Raw genomic sequence first — 21,998 nt, 5'->3', positions numbered from 1 at the left:
CCTGCTCACTCCCTCCTGTGAGGAGCCACTCAGCAGCAGGGTGGCTTCCACTGCAGCCAGGGGCCTGTCTTCTTCCTCCTTACAGTCTTGGCCAGGGGTTTCTCCTCTATTATCTGAACCTTCACTTCATTTGAATCCCTTCCTTGTTCCCCAGCGTGAGATACATGGGGGACAAGGAAGGGATTAGGATTACATGGCGGTTCAGATAGCAGGATTTCAGATAAACAGGAGTGTGTCTTCTCTGACCTCCTCCAGAACACAGATCACTGATTTCTTTGAATTAATTCCTCTTTGAATTCAAGCATATCTTTCAGAAAAACATCCAATCTTGATTTTTAAAAAAACCCAGTGATGGAGAATCTGCCAAGATCCCTGGTAGATTGTTCAGGTGGTTAATTAACCTCACTGTAAGAAACATGTAACTTATTTCTAGTCTGAATTTGTCTAGATTCAGCTTCCAGCCATAAGATCTTGTTATACCTTTGTTTGCTAGATGGAAAAGCCCATTAGTGAATTTTTGGTAGGGACTTACAGACTGTGATCAGGTCACCCCTTAACTTTCTCTTTGATAAACTAAATACACTGAACTACTTGACTCTTTCAATATAAGGCATGTTTTCCAATTCTTAAATCATTCTTATGGCTCTTCTCAGAACCTTCTCTAATTTATCAATATTCTTCTTGAATTGTAGACACCAGAAGTAGATGTATTCCAGTAGTGGATGCACCAGGGCCAAATAAAAAAGTAATATAATTTCTCTGTTCCTACTTAATACTCCCATTTACATATCCAAGGATCACATTAGCTCTGGGAGTTCATGTTCAGCTGATTATCTACCACGACCTCGAGTTTTTTTTCAGCATTACTGCTTCCCAGGATAGAGTCCCCCATTCTGTAACTATGGCATGCATGGTTTGATCCTAGATGTATGACTTTACATGTGGCCATATTGAAACACATATTATTTGCTTCTACCCAGCTTACCAAGTGAGCCAGACCATTCAATATCCATGACCTGTCCTCTTCATTATTTACCACTTCCCCAATGTTTGGGTCACATGCAAACTTTATCAGTAATAAATTTATGTTTTTTCCAGTGCATTGATAAAAATGTTGAATAGGGTAGGGCCAGGGGTGAAAGTGAGCTGCTATGGGCAGGTATGGCATACCAGTAAGAAGCTGGTACCGGGCCGCACGCAGCCAACATTAAAGCGCTGCCACGGCAGCGCTTTAACCTCGCTGCTCCTTTTGCCCCTCCTTGTTGGTGGGGCCCTACGGTCAGGGCTGCTGATAGGGGGAAAAAGGAGCAGCTGCCCTGGGGCTGGCAATTTAAAAGGGCCCAGGGCTCCCAGCCGCCACTCGTGCTACTGCAACGTCGGCCGGAGCTCCGGGTCCTTTTAAATCGCTGCCGGAGCCCCAGGCGGTGGAGGCCAGGCAGAGCGGATGGGCTGGCTGGGGGAGCGTGATCCCCATCTCTGCCCCTTCCGCCCAAAGCTGCGCCCCTTCCAGGGGCCCAGAGCCAGGCCTCCATACTGGTAAATGTTTCATATTACTTTCACCCCTGGGTAGGGCCAAAACCCAAAGCTGCAGGACCCTACCAGAAATGCACCCATTTGATGATTCCCCATCTACAATTAAATTTTGAAAGGTATCAATTACCTATTTTTTAATCCAGTTGACATGCATCATGTTTAATTTGTATCATTCTAATTTCTTAATCAAAACATTGTGCAGTAACACGTCAAAACCCTTATAGACATCTAAGTATATTACATAAACACTATTGCCTTTATCATCCAAACTTGTGATTTCATAAAAAAAAGAAAATATCAAGCTGGTTTGACAAAATCTATTTTCCATAAACCATGTTGATTGGCTACATGAGATCTCCAGCATATGCCACTCAGTTTGAAGTCCCCCCACGATAACAGTTTTTTCTTCCACAACATTATAGATAGGTGCTTAAGGAGCTGGTCATCCTGTTCCTAAATGTGATTTGGCAGTTTATTGCAGACACCATCTAGTACTCCCAGTAAAGGGTAGAAGGAGAGGGTTCAGAGCAGAGCTCTTAAGAAGAACCACACAACTCATGACCTATCTCACCCCACCAGAAGCAGGAGGCTAGTAAGCAGACAGTACTCCCTGCACAGTCACTCCATTGCCCATCTCTCTTGGTGGAGCCAGGTGAGCTTGGAATACAGGAAGGGGGCCTGGCCCTGCATCCTCTGCCAAATTGGGTATGAAATTGGGTGCCAAGAAGGGGGAAGGAGGAGGTCTCCATTCCCTCTAGCTTCTTTGCAGAATTAGCAGCAGACTGGCAGTCAAGCTGAAGGAAAAGCAGCCAGAAATGGGAGCTGGGAGGTGAAGAGAGGACCCCCCCCATAACCCCCAAAAGCTCCTCTGTGGAGCTTGACAGGAGATAGGAGGGGTTGGCACTTAGCTTCACTGGCTCCCAGAAATGTGTGCACAGCAAGGAGAACTGAAGTCTCATACTCTGAAAGACCCCTGCTGTGTCACACCAACTCACATGCTGGGTGCGTGGGTCTCACACAGTAACGGGGGAAGGAAAAACAGGTAAAACAGAACAGGACAAGGTGGTCCAAAAAAAACCTGATTATTTTGCAAGGCAGAATTCAGGGGCAGGTGGACGCCAGAAAGGAGATTTTATTTCACTTTGGTGAAATTGACCAGTTTCAAGTTGACGGTGCCGCTTTAATCATGTCCAGGAATAGCGTCGGTGCCAGCCAATACGGAGATTAGATTTGCTTGTATCATCAGGATGCAAGCGAAGGTTCAATCAGCTCTAGAGCAGCAGCATAAAGTACTTCTGTGAGTGTGAGAGCGAGCGAAAGAGGTGGCTGAGATCCCAGTTAATCTGCTGGAGATCAGACTAGTGCTAGAGCCTCTGCAACAACTCCCTTCTCCCCCTCTCTCCCTGCCCTTCCTTTCTCTGCTTTTCTACTTGACTATAGGACGAATGAGCAAGACACTCCAGCCATTTCGAGCGGCAACTTTCCACCCCCTGGAGCTCAACACAGAACAGAAGCATCGACCCGTAATCTCTGGGAAGACCCTTTTGCAACGTGCGACTAACGGAGGGGGAATGATTCATGTCTAAATACTATTCATGTCTAAATACCTCAGAGGGAACATACACTTCTAACACTCTGCACAACGAACAAGAAACACAGAGAGAATGAGGTGGAAATACAGCCTACCTCGGAGCAGCTTATGAGTGCAAGGAACTGGCAGAGGCTCAGCATGAATTAAAAGAGAGCTAAGAAGATGGAGAGCACCCTTTGCTGTGAGCCCAGGCTCTCTGCTATGGATACCAGCAGGGGACTCTTATTTCTCCTTCTCTACGTTTTAATAGGCATCCCTCAGACTTTCCAGCAAGTGCTAAGGATCGGTAAGTGCCAAGGGGAGGGTGAGGAGAGGGTAAAGAAGGGCTCAGTGTTTCCCTCCTGCTGGTAACTCTGGGGGTGAGAGGTGGTGAGAAATGTGTATGCGGTTTATTGATTGTATAGATATTAACAGACACATTCGGATCGTACATGAGGACTGTGTGCAGTACATTCAAATGACAATATCGCCCTAACTCCCTTCAAATATTATGTGGACCAGAAACAGATCAATTTATTTTACATACATGCATATCAATTTTCCAACCCCCCCCCCCATAAATTACATTTAATTCTCACACACACTAATTGACAGGACTTCTGATTATCATGCTTTCACTTGAACTACTTAACAAGCATCCTTCTTAGGTGACCAGGCACGCACTGCTCGGAGCTGAAGGCTGATGGCAGTGCACACCCTGTGGCTTGTTCCCTGCCTTGCTGGTGCATTTGTTTGGAGTGCCCCACGGCACTTCTCATGCAGTCTCTCTCCTTCTACCTGTCTTTTGCCTTGGATCAGCACTTGCCACCCTCTCCCTCCTCCCTACCACAGCTTCTGTCATACCAGGAGCTTTCAAATGCCAGTGAGGTGCCCCAGAAAGAGGGAGATGGCTGTGCCCAGAGTACTGGGGGTGGGGGATGGAGGTGAATTTCACCACTAACGTTCCACTTAGAAAGTCTCAAAGCCTGTCAAGTTTGCTTTCAAATTCAGTTCCCTGGTCAGAGGCTTTAACAGGCGACTAGCTTCCCTACACAGTGTTGTCTGTTAACCTTTGAACCGGCGTTTCCGTTTATAAATCACTTGGAAGACAGATACTCAAGTGCTATAGAATTAGCTGAAGTCCTAAAAGACTTAAACCAAAGTGGCTAAAGTGAGGCCCTGTGGGCTGGAAGTTGCCACCCTCCTCCTACTGAGAGCAAGTGAGATCTCTAGCCATGGGGACAAGGAGAAAAACCTACCAAACAACCGTGTAGAAGAGGCGTCAGGGTGTTTAAAATGGTAAAATACACAACGACAGAGGATTCAGTATGAACATAAAAACAATCAAACGCAACGGTTTTTAAGTGTAGTCAGTCATTACAATGCGAAGGAGACATCACAAAATGATTCAGTGACCTTAAAATGCATGCCAAAAAGTAATGAGATTTTCTTGCTCAGAATCAAAGAGTTGAAAGCTAAAATATGCAGAATGTAAATATTATGGGGTGTGTGTATGGGAGAAAGAGTAGGGAGGGGGAGATAAATCCTTATATTCCTCTGCCCCAATGTAACCTTTGCTTGGCGTGAATACACCACAAGCACTGTACATACATGTAGCCCCCAAAACAGGAATTTATTTTTAAATAGGAAACTCTGCACCATGGAAACAAGGCTTAGTTCACAGGAAGCTTCTCTTCCTACAGTGGGTTTCCTGTGTCACTCAAGTCAGCCAGTGAATACAAAGTATCAAAAGTGTTAGGGACTGGCAGCAACTGAGGGGAAAAAATAAAGGCAGAATCCCCCACCTCCATTTCCTTGCATTCTCTCTGTTCTCTTTGATATATGCCTAGCATGAAGAGAGGGGAAGGTGCGTGGAACAAGGGACCGACACATTCACAAAAGAATATTCCTACCCTTAGTCAGCTATCTGAGGGCTTGATCCTGCAAACACTTAACCTGTTTCATACTACTCACATGAGTAGTTACATTAAAGTCAAGGGGACTACTCTTACACTTATAGAGAAAAGGAGTTTAACTTTGATAAACTTGAATAAAACAAAAATGGCAAAATACACACACATGCCCTCTGGGGTCCAATCTGGCAAAGTGCTGAGCAGTTTCTACAAGACAAACGGGAGTTGAGCGTCATGTCCACAGAGTGCAACTCTTTGTATTCAATATGTACTCCATTATTTTGTGCATGAGCCAAAAGTGAAATGGACTATTTTCGCTGTATAAACACTAACCATTGTAATGCACTGAAGCTGTGTAATACTGGCATAACAAACTGCAGTGTATGAAGAAAATTTTTGTGCAGAATTTAGAAGAAATAACAATCATCACATTTACATATGCTGGTAAATCCAAGGCATGGTTCTGCAGTCTTCAGTGGGAAATAGGCTTGAATAAAGAGAAAGATATTTTAACATGTTAAATTAATATACTAAACAGCATCATTATGCTTCAGAAGTACATTAACTTGGGCCCTGATCCTGCACATGCTTAATTTTCTTACTTTAAAATCAATAGCAATTGAAGTAAATAGGACTACTCACAAGCTTAAAGTTAAGTCTATGCTCAAGTGCTTTGCTGGATCAGGGCCACATTGTTCAGCTCCTTGCAAGATCAAGCCCTAGACTGTAAACTCTTTGGACCAAGGACAATGTTTCCTATGTAGTTGTACAATAGCCAGAATGATGGGATCCTAATCCTGACTGGGCCCTTAGAATGCAACCACCATATAATAAATAACAAGTAGCTGCTTAGTAAGCTTTAAATCACAGCAGCAAGTAGACATACAAGTACACGCTATAGAAGAAAAACTATTCTTATATTGTTTTTAAATGCAGATATTTAATTTTATAAAAATGTACATTTTGATTAGTATAGTTAGTCTGCCTATACAGAAATGGCATAATAAATATTAATCCTTCACATCCATATGCCATAACACATTTCTCTGTAGAATGTATCACTTCTACATGTGACAAATGGAAATGATGTGGATGACTCCTCAATCCCATTTTGAGATAACAAAATACTTTCTAACAGTGAAAAACATGCTATTAAGCCATCATGCTTTCTTATTCATGTTCTAGTTAATGAAGAAAAGGAAGACAGTGGCACACCATGGTGCAGTATTTTGTATCTGAATGAATACATTGGTGGCTTAATTGCATTTTTCACTGCTGGAGTGCTTTTGGGTATTTGATTTTGTTGGCTTATATAACAAATTAGTGTACTTTACTGCTTACATTTAATTACTAGAGAAAGGAGCTCATGGAGGAACATGTGACATTTAGAAATTCTAGATATTTCTCACTATCTAGGTAATTACTGATTTTCAAATGTTGCCTAACGCTTTGAACAAGAAAAGACAAGTAAGAGATTTCAATACAACCAATAAAACTAAGTCATTCGCATATAAATAATTTAATAATGACTCTTTCTCCATAAACAAGAGATTTTGAAAGACAGTACTGCACTCAGTTTCAGACAATTCAGTATTTAGATCCTAGTGTCTTACTGGGCTAGTCCTGTGAGGTACATTTTTAAAAGCTTTTTCTTTTGTGCAAGTTCATACATCAAAGTCCCAGGCAATAACGTCTATATCTACACACATACACTGAACTGAATTATATAAAGGTTAGTTAAACTTAATGAACCCAATACTTCTGATTTAAAAGCAAAGGATTTTTACTTTTTGCACTGTCAGCCTAACCTTCATACCCCTTTCAGTCTATCCTATGCTGCTTGTATAAAATAAATGAGCATGCCCAATGTAAAGCTCAAATGAGAAAAGGAAGACATAACAAAATTAAAAAACAAGTATGCACTAACTTGTGTTGGAACAGCTCCCAAAACAGTGGAATCCAAGACTGAAACAGAATTATTTGTTCATTACTAGTGGACTCACAGCTTTACTATTTCATAGCAATGCTTAATTGATACCATTCATAAATCCAAGTTATAAGAATATCCTAATGCTATGTTGAACTATTGCACGACAAATTACAAAAATATATTAATTTAACCCATTTTCCCCATTAAAATTAAACAATGGTTGAGAAAGTTCACAAGTTACTAATATATCAATGGAGTTCATTAAAAAGGAAGTATGTCAATTTTTCAACAAATACTTTGAAAATATATACTTGGCTGAATAATGGAATTAGTCTCTAAAATTAATACATCTCAAGAAGTAAATGAATAATATTTTAGGTTTCATATGAAACATTTTAGGTGCTGAAACAGATAAATTGCAATTTTCATGTAACTTTTTTATGGACTATTGTAGTGGAATCATAATTTCTGAAACGTAGGGTCAAATCCCACATTAACTTGTTAACTAACTGGGCAAAACACTTATTGATTCAATGAGTAAGAAGAGCAGGTTTTGTTCCATTCTATTTAACTCAGAGAGAGAGAGATTTAATCTCGCACATACACACAAATCAACCTAATTTATGAAATACGTTTTAAATAAAAAGTTAAAATTTACAATGTAGATTTGAAAACAGCTTCCTTGTAATGTTTATTTTCTTACTTAATGCCACAGATATAAGGTCTTTCTAATGTGATACTACTGCACCGGCACCATGGAAGGTGTGAAGGGAACTTGGCAAGAGACAAACATCACAAATATGCCCTATTGTAAATTGCTTGATTAGAGGCTTTGCTTGTAACATCAAGGAGATGAATATAACATTAAGATTACTCAATGGGACTGTGTTTTCCTGTGTATCTTAAAAGTCCCTATCATATCTTTGGGCACTGCTGCAACACAAATATTAAATAATATCTACTACTAGATATCTGCTTTGAGATGGACTTTAGTAACAAAATTACAAAACTTGATAAAGTAGTATAAATTTGTAGGATTGTGTTGTACATCTAAACACAAATCAGACATCCGCTGCTGTCCCGTCATCAGAATCCAGATGCTCAACAGTTCAGCATTTAACCTTACCATAATTCCCTGAAATCTATTGCACCACACTTAACAGCAAACTCTTTGTAACAAATCATTTCTTAAGGATTATTGCTTGAAAACACAACTCTGAATTATGTGGCAACTAAACTCATGTCGCCCAACTAAAATCGGTGGAGTTCCACAACATGTAAGATAGTGGGACATTTGGCCTACAAGCTCTGAAGGGATACGGTTAGTTAAAAATAGATTTAAAAGATAAATGAGGGACCGTTAAGGAAATCTAACATCTGAGGAACACAGTCCTGCAAACCTTTACTGACACAAATAATGGCAATGAGGTCCACTGAGGTTAATGCATGCACTGACTTCAGTGAAAACTCTTGTAATGAGAAAGGTTTGCATGGACCCTAAGTAATTAAAGCTGAAATATGGCAAAGCTCATTGGCCGTTCATTTTTTGTTCTTTATTTACGTTGGACAATGAAAACAGACCAGCCAGTTTTACTCTGATTTCTAGACTTTCATTTTCTGGTTCTTGTGTTTTAGAAGAATCTTGCAATATTGGGTTGGAGATGTTGCAGGGGAATATTTAAAAACCCTGTGCCGGAGCCTTCGCTGTTGTAAATCAGTATCACTGAGTTGAAGTCAATGGAGCTATGCTGATTTAACCAACTAAAGGTCTGACCCTAAGCATTTAATGTATGTAAACAAGGGAAATCTTTCATAATTCCAGTAATCTGCCACCTTTACTGAGACTGAGTAGTACCTGGCAAAAATCAAGCCCTACATTTATTTTTGCCTTAGTTTTAGATCAGTTACTTGGAAATACTGTATTTCTGGAATTCATTGCTAAGGTTGAACAACGGTGATCACTAAGCACACTAAGTCTATATTTGTGTGATGACTGATATCTCAATAAATATGCTGAATGACTGTGTGTAGTTGCTAGAATTTCATTATGGCTGAAAACGTGTAAACAGCAGCTTGACATTTGAAGAAAATGTAAAGAGGGGAAATGTGTGTCTTTGTTGTAGTAAGAATACACTTAGGCTTTAAATGTCTGCTCCAGCATAAAAGAAATTAGCTACAGAGTAAAGACACAGGATAGTTCTCAAATGGTCTATAGCACTGTGGCATTTAGGCATTTCTGAGCTTGTCAGATTATGCAACAGGCAGCCAACCACTTAGGACTCAATTAACAGCATGAGATTGATGATAAATTGCTCTTGTACTGGAGCAGTTGTCAAAAAAGTCAGTGGAGAACAAGAAAGGGAAGGTGCCGAGAACAGAACTTGGCAACTAAATTACTAGAGGCGTACAAATTAAGTTGCCTAAATTACATCAAAACTAGAACTTCTCCAGCAGTGTAGAAATTATTAAGGGAAATAAAGTCTGTAAAAGATATGACATGAAGATACTGTTAATCAGATAGATATTGTACCTAGGAATAGAGTTCTATCTGGAGACCTTCTTACTATTACTTTCATTTAGCCGCATGTAGATATCTTTTCCAAAGTTCATGGAGGGTGTAGGTAAACAATACCACCAAGGAATTTTATCAGCCCCTGAAAAAAAATTAACCATATCCTCTTCATTTCTGGCGACATTTCTAATGTGATTTTGTTCTAAACTGTGTGATGATTTCAAACATATGTAGGCCCTGATGCTGCAACAAACTCCATGCAGGCAGACTCATGCACTAGCATGGAGCCCCATTCAAGTCAGGAGAGCTTTAAATGGGTTTATGGGTCTACCAATGTGTATCAGCTTGCAGGCTTTAGAAAAAACCCAGGGTAAACACCCAGTCCCAGTGAAATCAATGGGAGTTTTGCTGAGGGGTGGGAAGGAGGGGTGTCAGGATTTCACCCTACATGCTTTGTTTAAACAAAATATTTACACCAACTTGTGGCAGAGAGAAGATTTGCATCCCTAGTTCATGCCAATTATTATCTGGAATGCACAGTGGTAAGGCTATTGCATAAGGAATAACTCATATGAATAAATGTTAGGTTTCTCTGAATGAGCCTTTTATGCTTACAGCTCTTTTAATGTAGTCAATTTTTCCTACTTTCTGCATATATCTCATAACAAACTTACAGTTCCTAATTTCACATACTTAGAGGACATTTGCCTCATCATCAGTCTTTGCTGTTAACTATAAGCTGCTCCATATGGCCCTGTCTTCAGTTAAAATTTTCTATTCACTCAATGCGTACAACCCCACTACTGTTTTTTTCATTACAAGCTATTCTGTATATCCTGGGCGGTAATAAAGCTTAAATCTTTCCCCCTCTCCAAGTATTTTAAACAACTGCCTCTAATCTTCTTTTCTCCGAAAGGCTTGATTTGACTGACTGGACCATAGATTGTGCTGCAGTAAAAAAAAAAAAAAAAAAAAAAAAATCCTATCCAAGAACTGATTAGTTTTACTTCAGTGCTTTGGATCTGTGACCTGCAAGCCCAGTTTGTCCTAGTTTTCTGTTGACTTTAGGTTTTAGATTACAATAATGAGTTTATGATTTTGGGAGAGGTTTAAAAAGGGAATGTTGCTATTACCACTCTCTGTGCTGAAGCTAATAAAACTTTACATTCAAAAACTTATTTTTAAAACTATATTATATGCTTTTATTGGATCAAGTCACAATTCACAATTAAAATCACACTGTTCCAATTGTGCACATTTGTCATCAAAATCACAGACTTCTTACCTGCCAACCCAATGCACAATTGTTCCCTACAGTATCTTTAAGGCACCTCCTGCACCTAGATATTATATTAGTGTGTCAAAACATTGAGAAAACCCTGTGCCACTTATATACCACTGCAATACAGGCAAGTGAGTTAATAACAGAGTGAGAACCTTAATTCTGAGTTTCCTTCCTTGTTGCTTTACATTAGGATTTAAATATTATTTCTACAAGTTACGTTTTATGTTCCTTCGCATTAAAATTACCCCCAAAATCAAAACAATAGGTATTAAACATTTATTTACATTGTAATTGTGTCCAAATTCTGCTTTCAGATAGGCACAGGCAAATTCTGTTTACTTCAAGGAGAGCAGCTGTGCATATGTCACAGCGCCTGGGTTCTGAACATGGAAGTCGCGACCAACCTCTCCTTCCCACATTTATAAATGGGATGGCAGTCCCAGTTTGATCCTGACTAGCGAAAGTGGTGGTCCCTGTCACGGAGTCCCTGGGTGATGATCTGGAACTGCTCCTCATAAAGCTAGTCAGGACTTTGGGGAGCCTCATCTCCCTTGGAGCAGACTATTTTCAGGGCAAGAAGCTCAAATAGCTTCACCTTCCTGGGTCTGACCTTGAAGCATTCAGCATATGCTCCTCTGTGCACTTCCCACAGTGAGTCCGCTCAGGCGGGGTCCTGGGGGAGCCAGAGGGTCCTGCACCCCCACTTCGCAGTCAGACGTGACTCTTAGCCAGCCAGTAAAACAGAGGTTTTTTAGATTACAGGAACACGGTCTAAAACAGAGCTTGTAGGTACAGAGAACGGGACCCCTCAGCTGGGTCCATACTGGGGCCCAGAGAGCCAGACAATCCTGTCTGCCCTCACTTCCCGTCCCCAGCCATCTCCAAACTGAAATCCCCTCCAGCTCCTCCTTTCTGGCTTTTGTCTCTTTCCCAGGCCAGGAGGTCACCTGATCTTTTTGTTCACCTTTATCTATCCCCTTGAAGGGGGGGAAGGGCCCCTGCCATTTGTTGCCAGGAGACAGAGTGTCGGGCATTTATGCACACTGAAGACTTAAGAAATGCATAGGGGAAACTGAGGAACCCACACGGTATTCAGAGAAAACATTAAGAACAGTCCCACTTCATCACAGTCCCAAAATGGAACAGATCGAAAAACACTGGAGCAGAATTTGGCCCTAGTGTGTGAGAATGTGCATGAAACTCTCAATTCCACTGAAGTAAACCTAAATGACAGCAAAATTCCACACATCCATCATGCTCAAGGAGCTGTTCTGATACAAATATTACTATTTATGTTAGGGGCTCTGCTCCTGCTCCCATTCAAATCAGTGTCAAAACTCCCATTGACTTCAATGGTGTACTGTAAAGCCCTTAAAAGCAATGTAACTTTAAGGCCAGCCTTCCATATACAACATACTATTTGGTTTTTGAAACCAAAAACATTTTTTGTCCATTTTTCCAATTTGTTTTTCTCCTTTAAACCCCGCCCCTCCCACATGACACATTAGCTCAGCTATATTGTGTCCTTTTTCTGATAGCTTCTGCACTGCATGGTTATCTAGCAGTGACTTGAGGCATTTACAGTCTTTTCAGCTGCAACTGATCTCTCCTCACTTCATTAATGCTTACTTATCTTATGTCTGAGCTTTGACCCTCATGATCAGGGATAGAGGTACACAGAGGCCAGGAAACAGTCTCATTGTAGATATCAAAGGGGAAATCAGCATCACTGGTGTTAAAAATTTGTAGACAGAGAAATCAGCCCAAATTCTTTGCCAGTTTGCATCCTGTGCAGTTGTGTTGACTTCACACCAATGAAGGATTCCAATAATGTGGGTTATAAGTAGGTACTAGTAAGATTTCAGCCACTGCAAAGTGAAACACAGAATACCAGGGATGGATGAGGGTAATTTGTCACTGCAGAGACAGGTTTGGATTTTTATTCAAAATTGCCACCCAGCATCTCCAATGAAAATATTAACAAAATATTAACTACAGTGTAATGTGGTGTCACTGTTAAAGGCCTGCATAGTGTAAAATAGAAACATTAGGCAGTGAACGACATAATATGAATCATGATAACCTTGGAAGAAGGTAGGTTCTCTGAAATCCAGGTTTGGTATAACAGCACAAAGCTCTATTAAGTAGCTAGCCCTGCATACCTTATGCTCACAACTTGTCGTAAGAAGTAGAACTCCACAGAATATGGTGATTGAGGAAGAACTGTGATTAATAATAGTAGTACCTAGCTCTCATGTAGCACTTTACATCAGTGCATCTCAAAGTGTAGGTGCCAACTCTGTGGGTGCTCTGGGGCTGAAGCTCCCATGGAAAAAAAATTGTGGGTGCTCAGCACACATTAGCTGCCTCACCAATCAGCTCCTCCTCCTCCACCCCATCACCATCTGCCTGCTGGCAACCCCACCAATCAGCTTCTCTCCCTCCCTCCCAGCACCTCCTGCCCACCACGGATCAGCTGTTCAGCGATGTGCAGGAGGCCCTGGGGGTAAGGGACAGAACAAGGGCAGGGTGCGCTCAGGGGAGCTGGCAGAACAGGGTGGGAAGACTCAGTGGAGGGGCGGGGCCTTGGGGGAAGGGGTGGACTGGGGGTAAGGTCTGGAGCGGAGCAGGATTCGAGCACCCCTGGGGAAATGAGGAAGTTGGCACTTATGTCTCAAAGCACTTTACAAAGGAAGTATCATTATCCCCATTTTAGAGATGGGGATAGTGAGTTACAAAGCAGTAAAGTTACTTGCCCAAGGTCATTCAGTAGGCCAGCGACAGAGCTGAGAATAGAAGTCATGTCTCCAGGTCCGAATCCAGAGCTCTATCCACTATGTCACAACTTTGACACTTTATTGAGCTATTTATACAGCTGCCTAAAACCTGTGAAAGTGCTAAGTGTTAATTATCATTGCAACAAGAGGTCAGACATATTATTTGTCTAATGAAACAATTTAAAGGTAGAAATGTGAGCTTTTGTTTTAGAATCAAAATTACTCCCAGATCCTGGTGCTAAATTTGCTGAAGATCTGGATTACTAACAGTGGGCTCAGTCCTCAGCCCCCAACGTTAACAGCACAAAAGCACTGAAAAAAAACTACCTTACAGTGGCAGTTGAGAATTCCCCCTAACATTATGGATCCTGCAGAGGTGGTGAGCCAATATACTTTCAAGATGAAGTTAAAAAAAAAAATGAAGCAAAAGTAATTTTTTTATCCCCAACCACCCTTCACTACACTGAGGGCTTCAAGCCAAATCGGTCATTTCTATAAAAGTTATGAATGGAAATCTCAGATTTGATGGAACATGGAAAGTAGTTTATATGAAGGAGTCACTTTATATTTATGGAAGTGCAAATTAATCTGTATTCTTCTGGAATGATCCCAAGAGATACATCTCAAGACATTCTTCATTTGAGTACGTCATGTCATGAAACTTCATAGTAGCAAGCCATGGGGAGCAGGCAAGGATGCTGCAGCAACCGTGTAACCTCTGTATAACTCTATTTGAGGTTGATGTCAAATAGGAGCTTATTTATAAGATAGGTCAGCTTTTTTTTAAAGATTACAATACTATTCTCTAGATTGACAACCATGGTCAGGTTGACCCAGGAATGAAAACAAATCATGAACAAATTTAGACATCTTACACGTACATCAGGTCAGCAAGTTAGCACAAAGTGGGTATTCACCCATGAAAGCTCATGCTCCAATACGTCTGTTAGTCTATAAGGTGCCACAGGATTCTCTGCTGCTTTTACAGATCCAGACTAACATGGCTACCCCTCTGATACTTAAAAAAAAAAAGTTTGCAGCAATTAACCACTGGGGAATTCTTCTCTGTAATCTGAAGCGGGGCAGGGGGAAAAGTATATAATTATATAGTATGAATAAAATAGTTTTGCTTTTTTGCTGGAGAATTCTAGCCTTCATTTTGGAAGACTTCAGATAAGCATAACAAATTATAAAAAACAAACAAACAAACAAACAAAATAATCTTAGAAGTCAGGTACAGAATATCTAACATTTGACACACAAAAGGAACACTAAATGACTAAATCACAACTGCACTATTTTCTCTTGCTATTGTGTAGGATGCATAGTGTTTAAAAATCAGTGATCACACTAAGCAGGCTTACTTTGTTCATACAATTCTATAACACCACATTACTCATTTTAATATTAAATGGCCCCAAACACACGCCCACACTTTATATTACACAAACAAAACTATATTAAAAGAATGTGCTCACTAAGGCAGAAATGTCCTATGGAAAAAGTAGTATGTGATCATGTAATTAAAGCAAATAAAGCAAATGCACTAGGGGTCTGAATTAAGGTTGCAGATGCAGCCTTAACTCTGGCACTTCCTAACTTTTGAGTGCTTGACTTTCCAAATGTAACATTATTTAATGTAGAAGGTTTTATATGTAATTCTCTAGGTTTTTAAAAAAGCAAATTGAAAAAACCCAGAAATCCCATCATAGGGCATCATGTTGACACCTAGATGGATCATCAGCAAGGTTGGAACCATTAGGTCCACTGCATAGACTTTTGCCACTTGAGTTGTTAGCAATAGTCGGTTGTCATCCTCTGTGTGGGCTAACCTGGGGGAAGGGAGAGACATTTTGCCAGTGGATTTCATAGATAGTTGCTGACAGTAGAGGAGTGATGAAACCCAGGAAACTTGAGTTCCATTACAGGTTCTGAAGAGGAATGTCTCTAGTGGTCACAGACCCTTCTGCCTTCCTCCCACAGCTTGATCCCCTCTTCTGCCCTATCCCCTCCAGCCTGTCCTTGTCTCAGTCCTGTCTCTTCCACACTCCTGGCTTCTCATCCCAGTTCCTCATCACTGATTTACTGGCCTAGTCTTACTCACCACTCTGCCAGCTCCTATTCCCAGTCTCCACCCCAGGTCCAGTTCTTGTCCCTTCCCTATTTAAGTTTGGCTGTTTCCTCTATCACATTGCCTGACACCAGCTGAGGGGAGCACTGAGAGCACAGAAGAAATAGTCTCCCTGCTCTCAGTGCTACAGCGGCCAGGAGTAGTAGATGCAGGGAACATCCTGCTCAGCTCCTTCAACCATGAGCTGGAGCACGCTCAGTGCAAATGGAATCGTGAGAGAATTTAGCTGCCAAACACTAACAAGTGAGCATATACAAACTATGATTTTTGAAGGCTTATAACGTGGTTAAACTTAAGCAGATATTCAGAGAGATAGCAAAAAGTGCATCCCTGACACAAAGGCCAGCACCCTGCTTAAATACAAGCTTCTGCTCCAAAGCATGGAGGTGTTAGAGTTCCTTAACAGTTGCAAGAAAATTTTTTTTGTGAACATGGGAAAAACCTGATTCTTGGTAATGGCTGGCCAGTTTGGGGTCTGTCTTTAAAAAAAAACAAAAACCACCCAGCAGAGAAAATTTCAGCCCAATGGTTAAAGTTTGACAAAGTTCTGAGGAACTGAAAACAGCATCTTGAAATGGGAAATGTTGGGCAATCTTACTTATAGGCAGCCCTATCTTTGCTAGTGCAAAGCATTTGCAGATCATATATGATCAGCCAGCATGGACTTTTTTTTAGTGAGGCCATAAAAATTTGCATTAGTTTTTTCTTGTACAAGTTCCAGCTCTTTGGCTGCTAATGGCCAAGAAGCAATGGAAGGAAAAGTAGAAGTTCTTTTTATTTTAACTTTATCCTCCATTTGGAAATACTTCAACATCCATCTCTCTCAGGCTGAAATTTACTTGGGCTGCTGAGAGCCCACTAGGGTGACCAGATGTCCCAATTTCTGGGTCTTTTTCTTGTATAGGCTTCTATTACTCCCCCACCCCTGTCCTGATTTTTCACATTTGCTGTCTGGTCATCCTAGAGCCCACATAATGCTCTCCACAGCTGTTAAACTCCCTGGCACAGGAGTGATCAAATAAGCAGCATGCTGCAAAGGAGAGGTTGTTGTGGGGTGGAGGGAAGGGAGTTTTAGGAAGGGAGCATTGGATTTATGATTATGCTGGAAGATTTGAAACAGGCTAGAGTAGCAACTGAAGAGAGGATGAGTTGCTGTCCTCTGACTGTCTATGAGTTGGGAATGGTGGTGGTTAATTCCACCCCTTCCCTCCACCTCACACGTAGTGCCCCATGTGAAGCCCAGTGACACTGGCTTTGAGCAGGAATGTGAATTACACTCTTTGTACTCATCTGACTAAGGCCGTGGGCTGAGATTTTCCTAGGAGCCAAAGGGAGTTAGTAACCCAAATCCCAAAAGAATTCAATGCAAGTTGCACACCTAAATGCCTCAGACTCATTTGCAAATCCCATTCTTGGCTCCTCTGCCCCACTCTCTCTTCTACTCTGAATATGGAGTTGTTCAACTCAACCTACCTACGCTGACTGGCACCCGACTCAAACCCTCAGGCAAGCCCACTTCCCACAACTTCCCTTTAAAATGATGTCTTTCTTCTCACTATCTCTGCTCTGACAACTGGTTTTCATTCTTCCATAGCTGCTTCCTTTTTCCTGTGCCAAACAACCCAAAAAATGCATCAGTGGGGCAATGCAGCTGACATTAAATGTGAGCTGATGCCTTTCCAACCATAGCTCTCTTTTAAATGTCCATTTCAAGTCCAAATTGTTTACTTATCTGCTACACACATATGTTAAGGGAACTTAAGGCTCTGTTGCTCAAGAACTGCTTCAGCTATTTCATATTACATCTTCTAGCTTTATCTGGTGCTGTAAATTATAGAGCTGCTCCATGGAACTGACTGAAGATTATATTTCTGAATACTGGTTCCTAAAGAATGCAGATTTTTCACTTTGAAATGGACAATCTGTCCTGCACCAGAGTGGCTCAAACTCTTCTGTCTAATTTAAGGTGCTAGATTACTCATGTGGGGCCATGACCTGTGGCCATTGATCCATGCACTGTCATCACTGGGTGTTCCAAATGCAGAATGAAAGTGTGACGTGCCCTAGCATCCATGTGCAGAAACAACTCCAATGAAGGAATATCAGCACAGATCTCCCGTATACATTGCATTATTACTAAATTATGCTGCTCCTATATGCAAACATACATTAAAAATTATTACCATGCCATTTAACAAGTGAAATGTTGGTGTGTTGCTATTCTACACAAACATCTCACACACACACACACACACACACACACGCACACAAATATACATTGGAGATCATTCCACACACATAGTAACTAGTGACTGAAATTTGGCTCTAATTCCCCATGCCATGTTTACAAAAAGAGGTTCTGAAAAAAGGTGTGACTAAAGTACAAACCCTGTACAAGAAAATTCTGACACAAGCTTAACTATAGTCTTGCTACTGCAAGACCATTATCGAAGCTAAGCCTAGAACACTTCAGGTTGGGTGTCAATTGACCTGGCCTCAGGTGCCTATTTTAGCACTGTCTGGGAAGGAAATACGAACTCCCTTGCCTGTGGCCAGGTGCTGAAGCCCATTCCCTCCACTCTTGACTTACTCAGGCTCTTGTGAGCATGATGTTCAGGTTTGTTCTTTTCAAAGCACGCCTGTAGCAAGTACCCCAGTGTATTTGTTTCCATCTCTTGTCCCAGAGGTCTGAATGTGCCATTGACTGCAAATAGCATCACTGCCTTTACCTAAAGGAATGAATTTAGTTGTTTCCCCTGGTTTATGAACTGTCTGCAAAAAGATTATGGATTACTACACATATTGTTTGTTTGAAATGATAAATGGGATATTTTATGTTGATACATTTTAGCAAGGGCCAGATTTAGGACAATTTGAGATCCAAGGCATGCCATGACACATGTCCCTCCCCCCCATGGCTACACACTTATGCCATGACCCCACACACACATGGAGTGGCAGCAGAGCCCCTCTTCTCTCTTGAATAGGCAGAAGAAGTGGCCCTTTCTCATCCCCAGTGGCAGCAGAGCTCTCTTCTCTCAGGAGAAGCATGGGGAGCAGCAGCAGTCTCCCCTCTACCTCCAAGAGACAGGAGTGGCTGGCAGGCCACCTCCCACCACCACCGGTACACCGTGGTTGCTGGAGGAAGTGTCTGCTCAGATTGATGGGCTGAACCCACTGCACTTTTCTACTGCCACACACAGAGTTCTTTGCTGGAATGGGATTGGTGGGGCCCTAAAAGCAGTGCATCATGGCGTTGATGCCCCACTGAGATGCATGGGGCATTTCACACCTCTCAGAGCTATTGCTCCAGACTCTGCAGACTCAGACAGGCATCATTGCATCAGTTATACTCAGGTCACAGTTTTCAATATTTTCTTCCCCAACATGAGGGCTAAAAACTTACTTAAAAAAAAAAAAACCGCCTGAGAATCTGCTAGAATCACATGATTCCTGGAGCTGGGGCTGTTACTTTAATCCAACCCTCCCAGCACAGCCCTGAAAGGAGTCAGCCAGATGAGCTTTTATGCAGGGATGTCCACATCCTCCTTCATGCTATGGCACTGGGCTTATATAGGCCAGCATGGAAGGTTGCAGTGCAGATTGACGGGGGACAGGCCAGAAGAAGGACAGGGAAACTGTAATTGCATGAAGCCAGCCAACCTGCCAGAGGGACAGTGGCTGCTATTCAGCTCCAGAGATACCCTGGTCATAAGCCTGAACTGCTGAACTTCACTTATTCAACTTCTCTGCACTCCACCTCCATAAAGTTGGGATACTGAAAGCCTGATTCTCCTTTCACTTACACTGATGTTAATCAGGAATAACTCCACTGAAGCCAATGACATTTCACCTGTGTAAAACTGCTGTAAACAACAGGAGAAGCAGGCCCTCAGGCTTTTATCTAGGAGTTATTAACTCAAGTATTCAAAATTCACCATTTGAAATTCAAGCTGTGCTGACTGAACAAGTAGGGAACAGAAGCAGAGCAAGTGACCAGGTGAGCTGAGTGCAACTCATTGAATAATGTTTCTTGTCTGAATACTTGGGATGTGAATTTGAAACTGGCTTTTCAAAATCTGGCCGATTAATTGGGGGACTAACTGGGAGCTGAGCTCTTTTGAAAATCTGGCCCATCGTAACTAAGGGACCTGGAAACATTACAATTGTTTAGATAGCTCAAAAGCAACATTTCCAAAATACTTTTTGTCACAAGTGGTGTGTACAGAATACATAATGGAATGGGATGGCATTCAGGTTTTGCTGGTCTCTCCTTGGAATGGCCTGCATGGCTCACCCACAAGTGCCTACCCTATACTGATAAAACCTTTATACCCCTCCATCAGTCTCTCTATCTATACTTGCAGTCACTCACATTCCAAGAGCTTTTCAAGAACATCCCTTTTAAAAGGGTTGAAATTAGCATGAAATAAGATGAGAAAGGAAACATGAATTTGTTAATAATAAGATCACTGAACCACTGCACGCTTTATGCCATGTAGTTCTGTTCTTTAAATGGGAATGTTCCATGTATTACTTAAGATTACTTCCTTAGTACTGTTCAGGGCATTTCACAGAATTTTTTATATAGGCAGAAATGAATCCAGTTGTTCTTATTTCATTGAGATTCCTTTCACAGGGAGATAAAAAGGAAATTGTTCTTTACATTCTAAAATATTCAATATGACAACCACCTATCTGAGGTTATTTCTAGGTCTAATTTAGTGCTAAAAGTCAATAGCCAAAGATCATAGGGCTCCTGTTTGCCTCCTATTCTTTTGTACAAAGCATCTTAGAGTAATTGAAGAAATCCATCAGTCAAGCCTTTATTTTACATGACTGTATTTTTCTATACTGCCACTAGGGTTCTTCTTACGCACAGTAAAACATGTATACCTTGTTTTTGGGCAGCTAGATTTTGTGCCCCAACCTTTCTCCCATTGTTGTCAATGGTTGTTCCACTGATGCCAATCTTGCTCAGGTTTCTCTGTTGCAGACTCAACAAGAGTAAAATACAACTACTATTCATTAATGATTTAAAACAGCCCGTGGAAACATTCATTTTGTGTCATCAACCCCACCCTGGTTTCAAAAACATGATCTAGACAAAGGGTAAGAAAACAATCAGGTAAATATTCTTTCCTTTAAAAATTACATTGGGATTTCTAGTTTTTAGGGATTTCTATGACAATTGTGAGGAGCTATTGCTCTGCTTTGTTTTTTAATTGCTGTTGTAATAGGTGGAAGATTGAGCTGATGCATGGCTCATGTGCTACCATATATTTGCAGAGGAAAAGGGAGGATTTTTTTTTAGCCAGAGCAATGGTATTCTCTAGAGGAATATTTATTTTGGGGTAATGTTTTTATGGAGAATTTCAATCCATTTTGTGGCCAAAGAGGTCCTAGGGTTGCTACAAAGTTGAAGATAGACTCTTCTATAGTACCAGAAGATCATAGTAATGATCTCTAATGACTAGACACACCAAATTCTGTGATCTTTAAGGCCCTACTTAATTCACGATATTGTAGAAACTGTGGATCCCGCAATATTATGCTTCCACCACAATTTTGACAGCGAGAGCCCTGCTGTGCATGGGGCTGACAGTGGAAGCCCCAACCACCCTGGTAGCTGTCAATGCAACCCCCCACTGTTAGCCCTGGGCTCCTGCTGTCAGCCTCGGGTAACCACCAGAGGGATCCCCCACTGTCAGTCCCATGCAGAGTGGGGTTCCCACTGTCAGCTTTACCAAGCTACCACAAATAATAAAGGTCCATTATTACTTTTCTATGATTTTCCAGTCTTGTATACAACTCAGCTGCAATTATTTGACAATCATCCCACGATTCAAGTAGGGCTTTAGTGATCATGTATTGGCCAACCCTGCAGTCCCTATTCATTGACATCACTGGAGACATATATGGGATGAATTTGGCCCTTTGATTTTGCTAATGCTAGAATTCCTTGCTTTTGTGATTTTGAGATAGATATTTACAACGAGAGCACTGTTTTTATTGCAATCAATAAAGAATGAACCCATGAAGACTGATGACATTTCATGTATTTAAAATAACATCTGCTCATTGTAAATTTGACCCATCATTGTAAGAACACAGAAGAAAGTCTAATGAAAAGTGCTCATGCAAAGTTGCTGCTTTTTTATACCGTGGCATCTCAGTTCATAGATTCATAGATTCATAGACTCTAGGACTGGAAGGGACCTCGAGAGGTCATCGAGTCCAGTCCCCTGCCCTCATGGCAGGATCAAATACTGTCTAGACCATCCCTGATAGACATTTATCTAACCTACTCTTAAATATCTCCAGAGATGGAGATTCCACAACCTCCC

General features: G+C 41.3%; 1 protein-coding gene across 2 annotated transcripts in view; it reads left to right on the top strand.

Annotated features, from left to right (window-relative positions):
• Window positions 1–2,831: 2,831 nt before the first annotated feature.
• Window positions 2,832–21,998, top strand: part of GRIK1 (glutamate ionotropic receptor kainate type subunit 1) — a 281,281-nt gene continuing 262,114 nt past the window's right edge. For both annotated transcript variants that reach the window (XM_032798280.2, XM_032798281.2), the window contains exon 1: window positions 2,832–3,410. In XM_032798280.2, the coding sequence (XP_032654171.1) occupies window positions 3,287–3,410 (124 nt within the window). In that variant the 5' untranslated portion in view covers window positions 2,832–3,286. The remainder of the gene's footprint in view (window positions 3,411–21,998) is intronic.

Source organism: Chelonoidis abingdonii, chromosome 1, assembly GCF_003597395.2.
Source record: "Chelonoidis abingdonii isolate Lonesome George chromosome 1, CheloAbing_2.0, whole genome shotgun sequence".
Lineage (NCBI taxonomy): Eukaryota > Metazoa > Chordata > Testudines > Testudinidae > Chelonoidis > Chelonoidis abingdonii.
The sequence above is the reverse complement of the archived record's forward strand: the minus strand, read 5'-3'. Positions and strand labels throughout refer to the sequence as shown.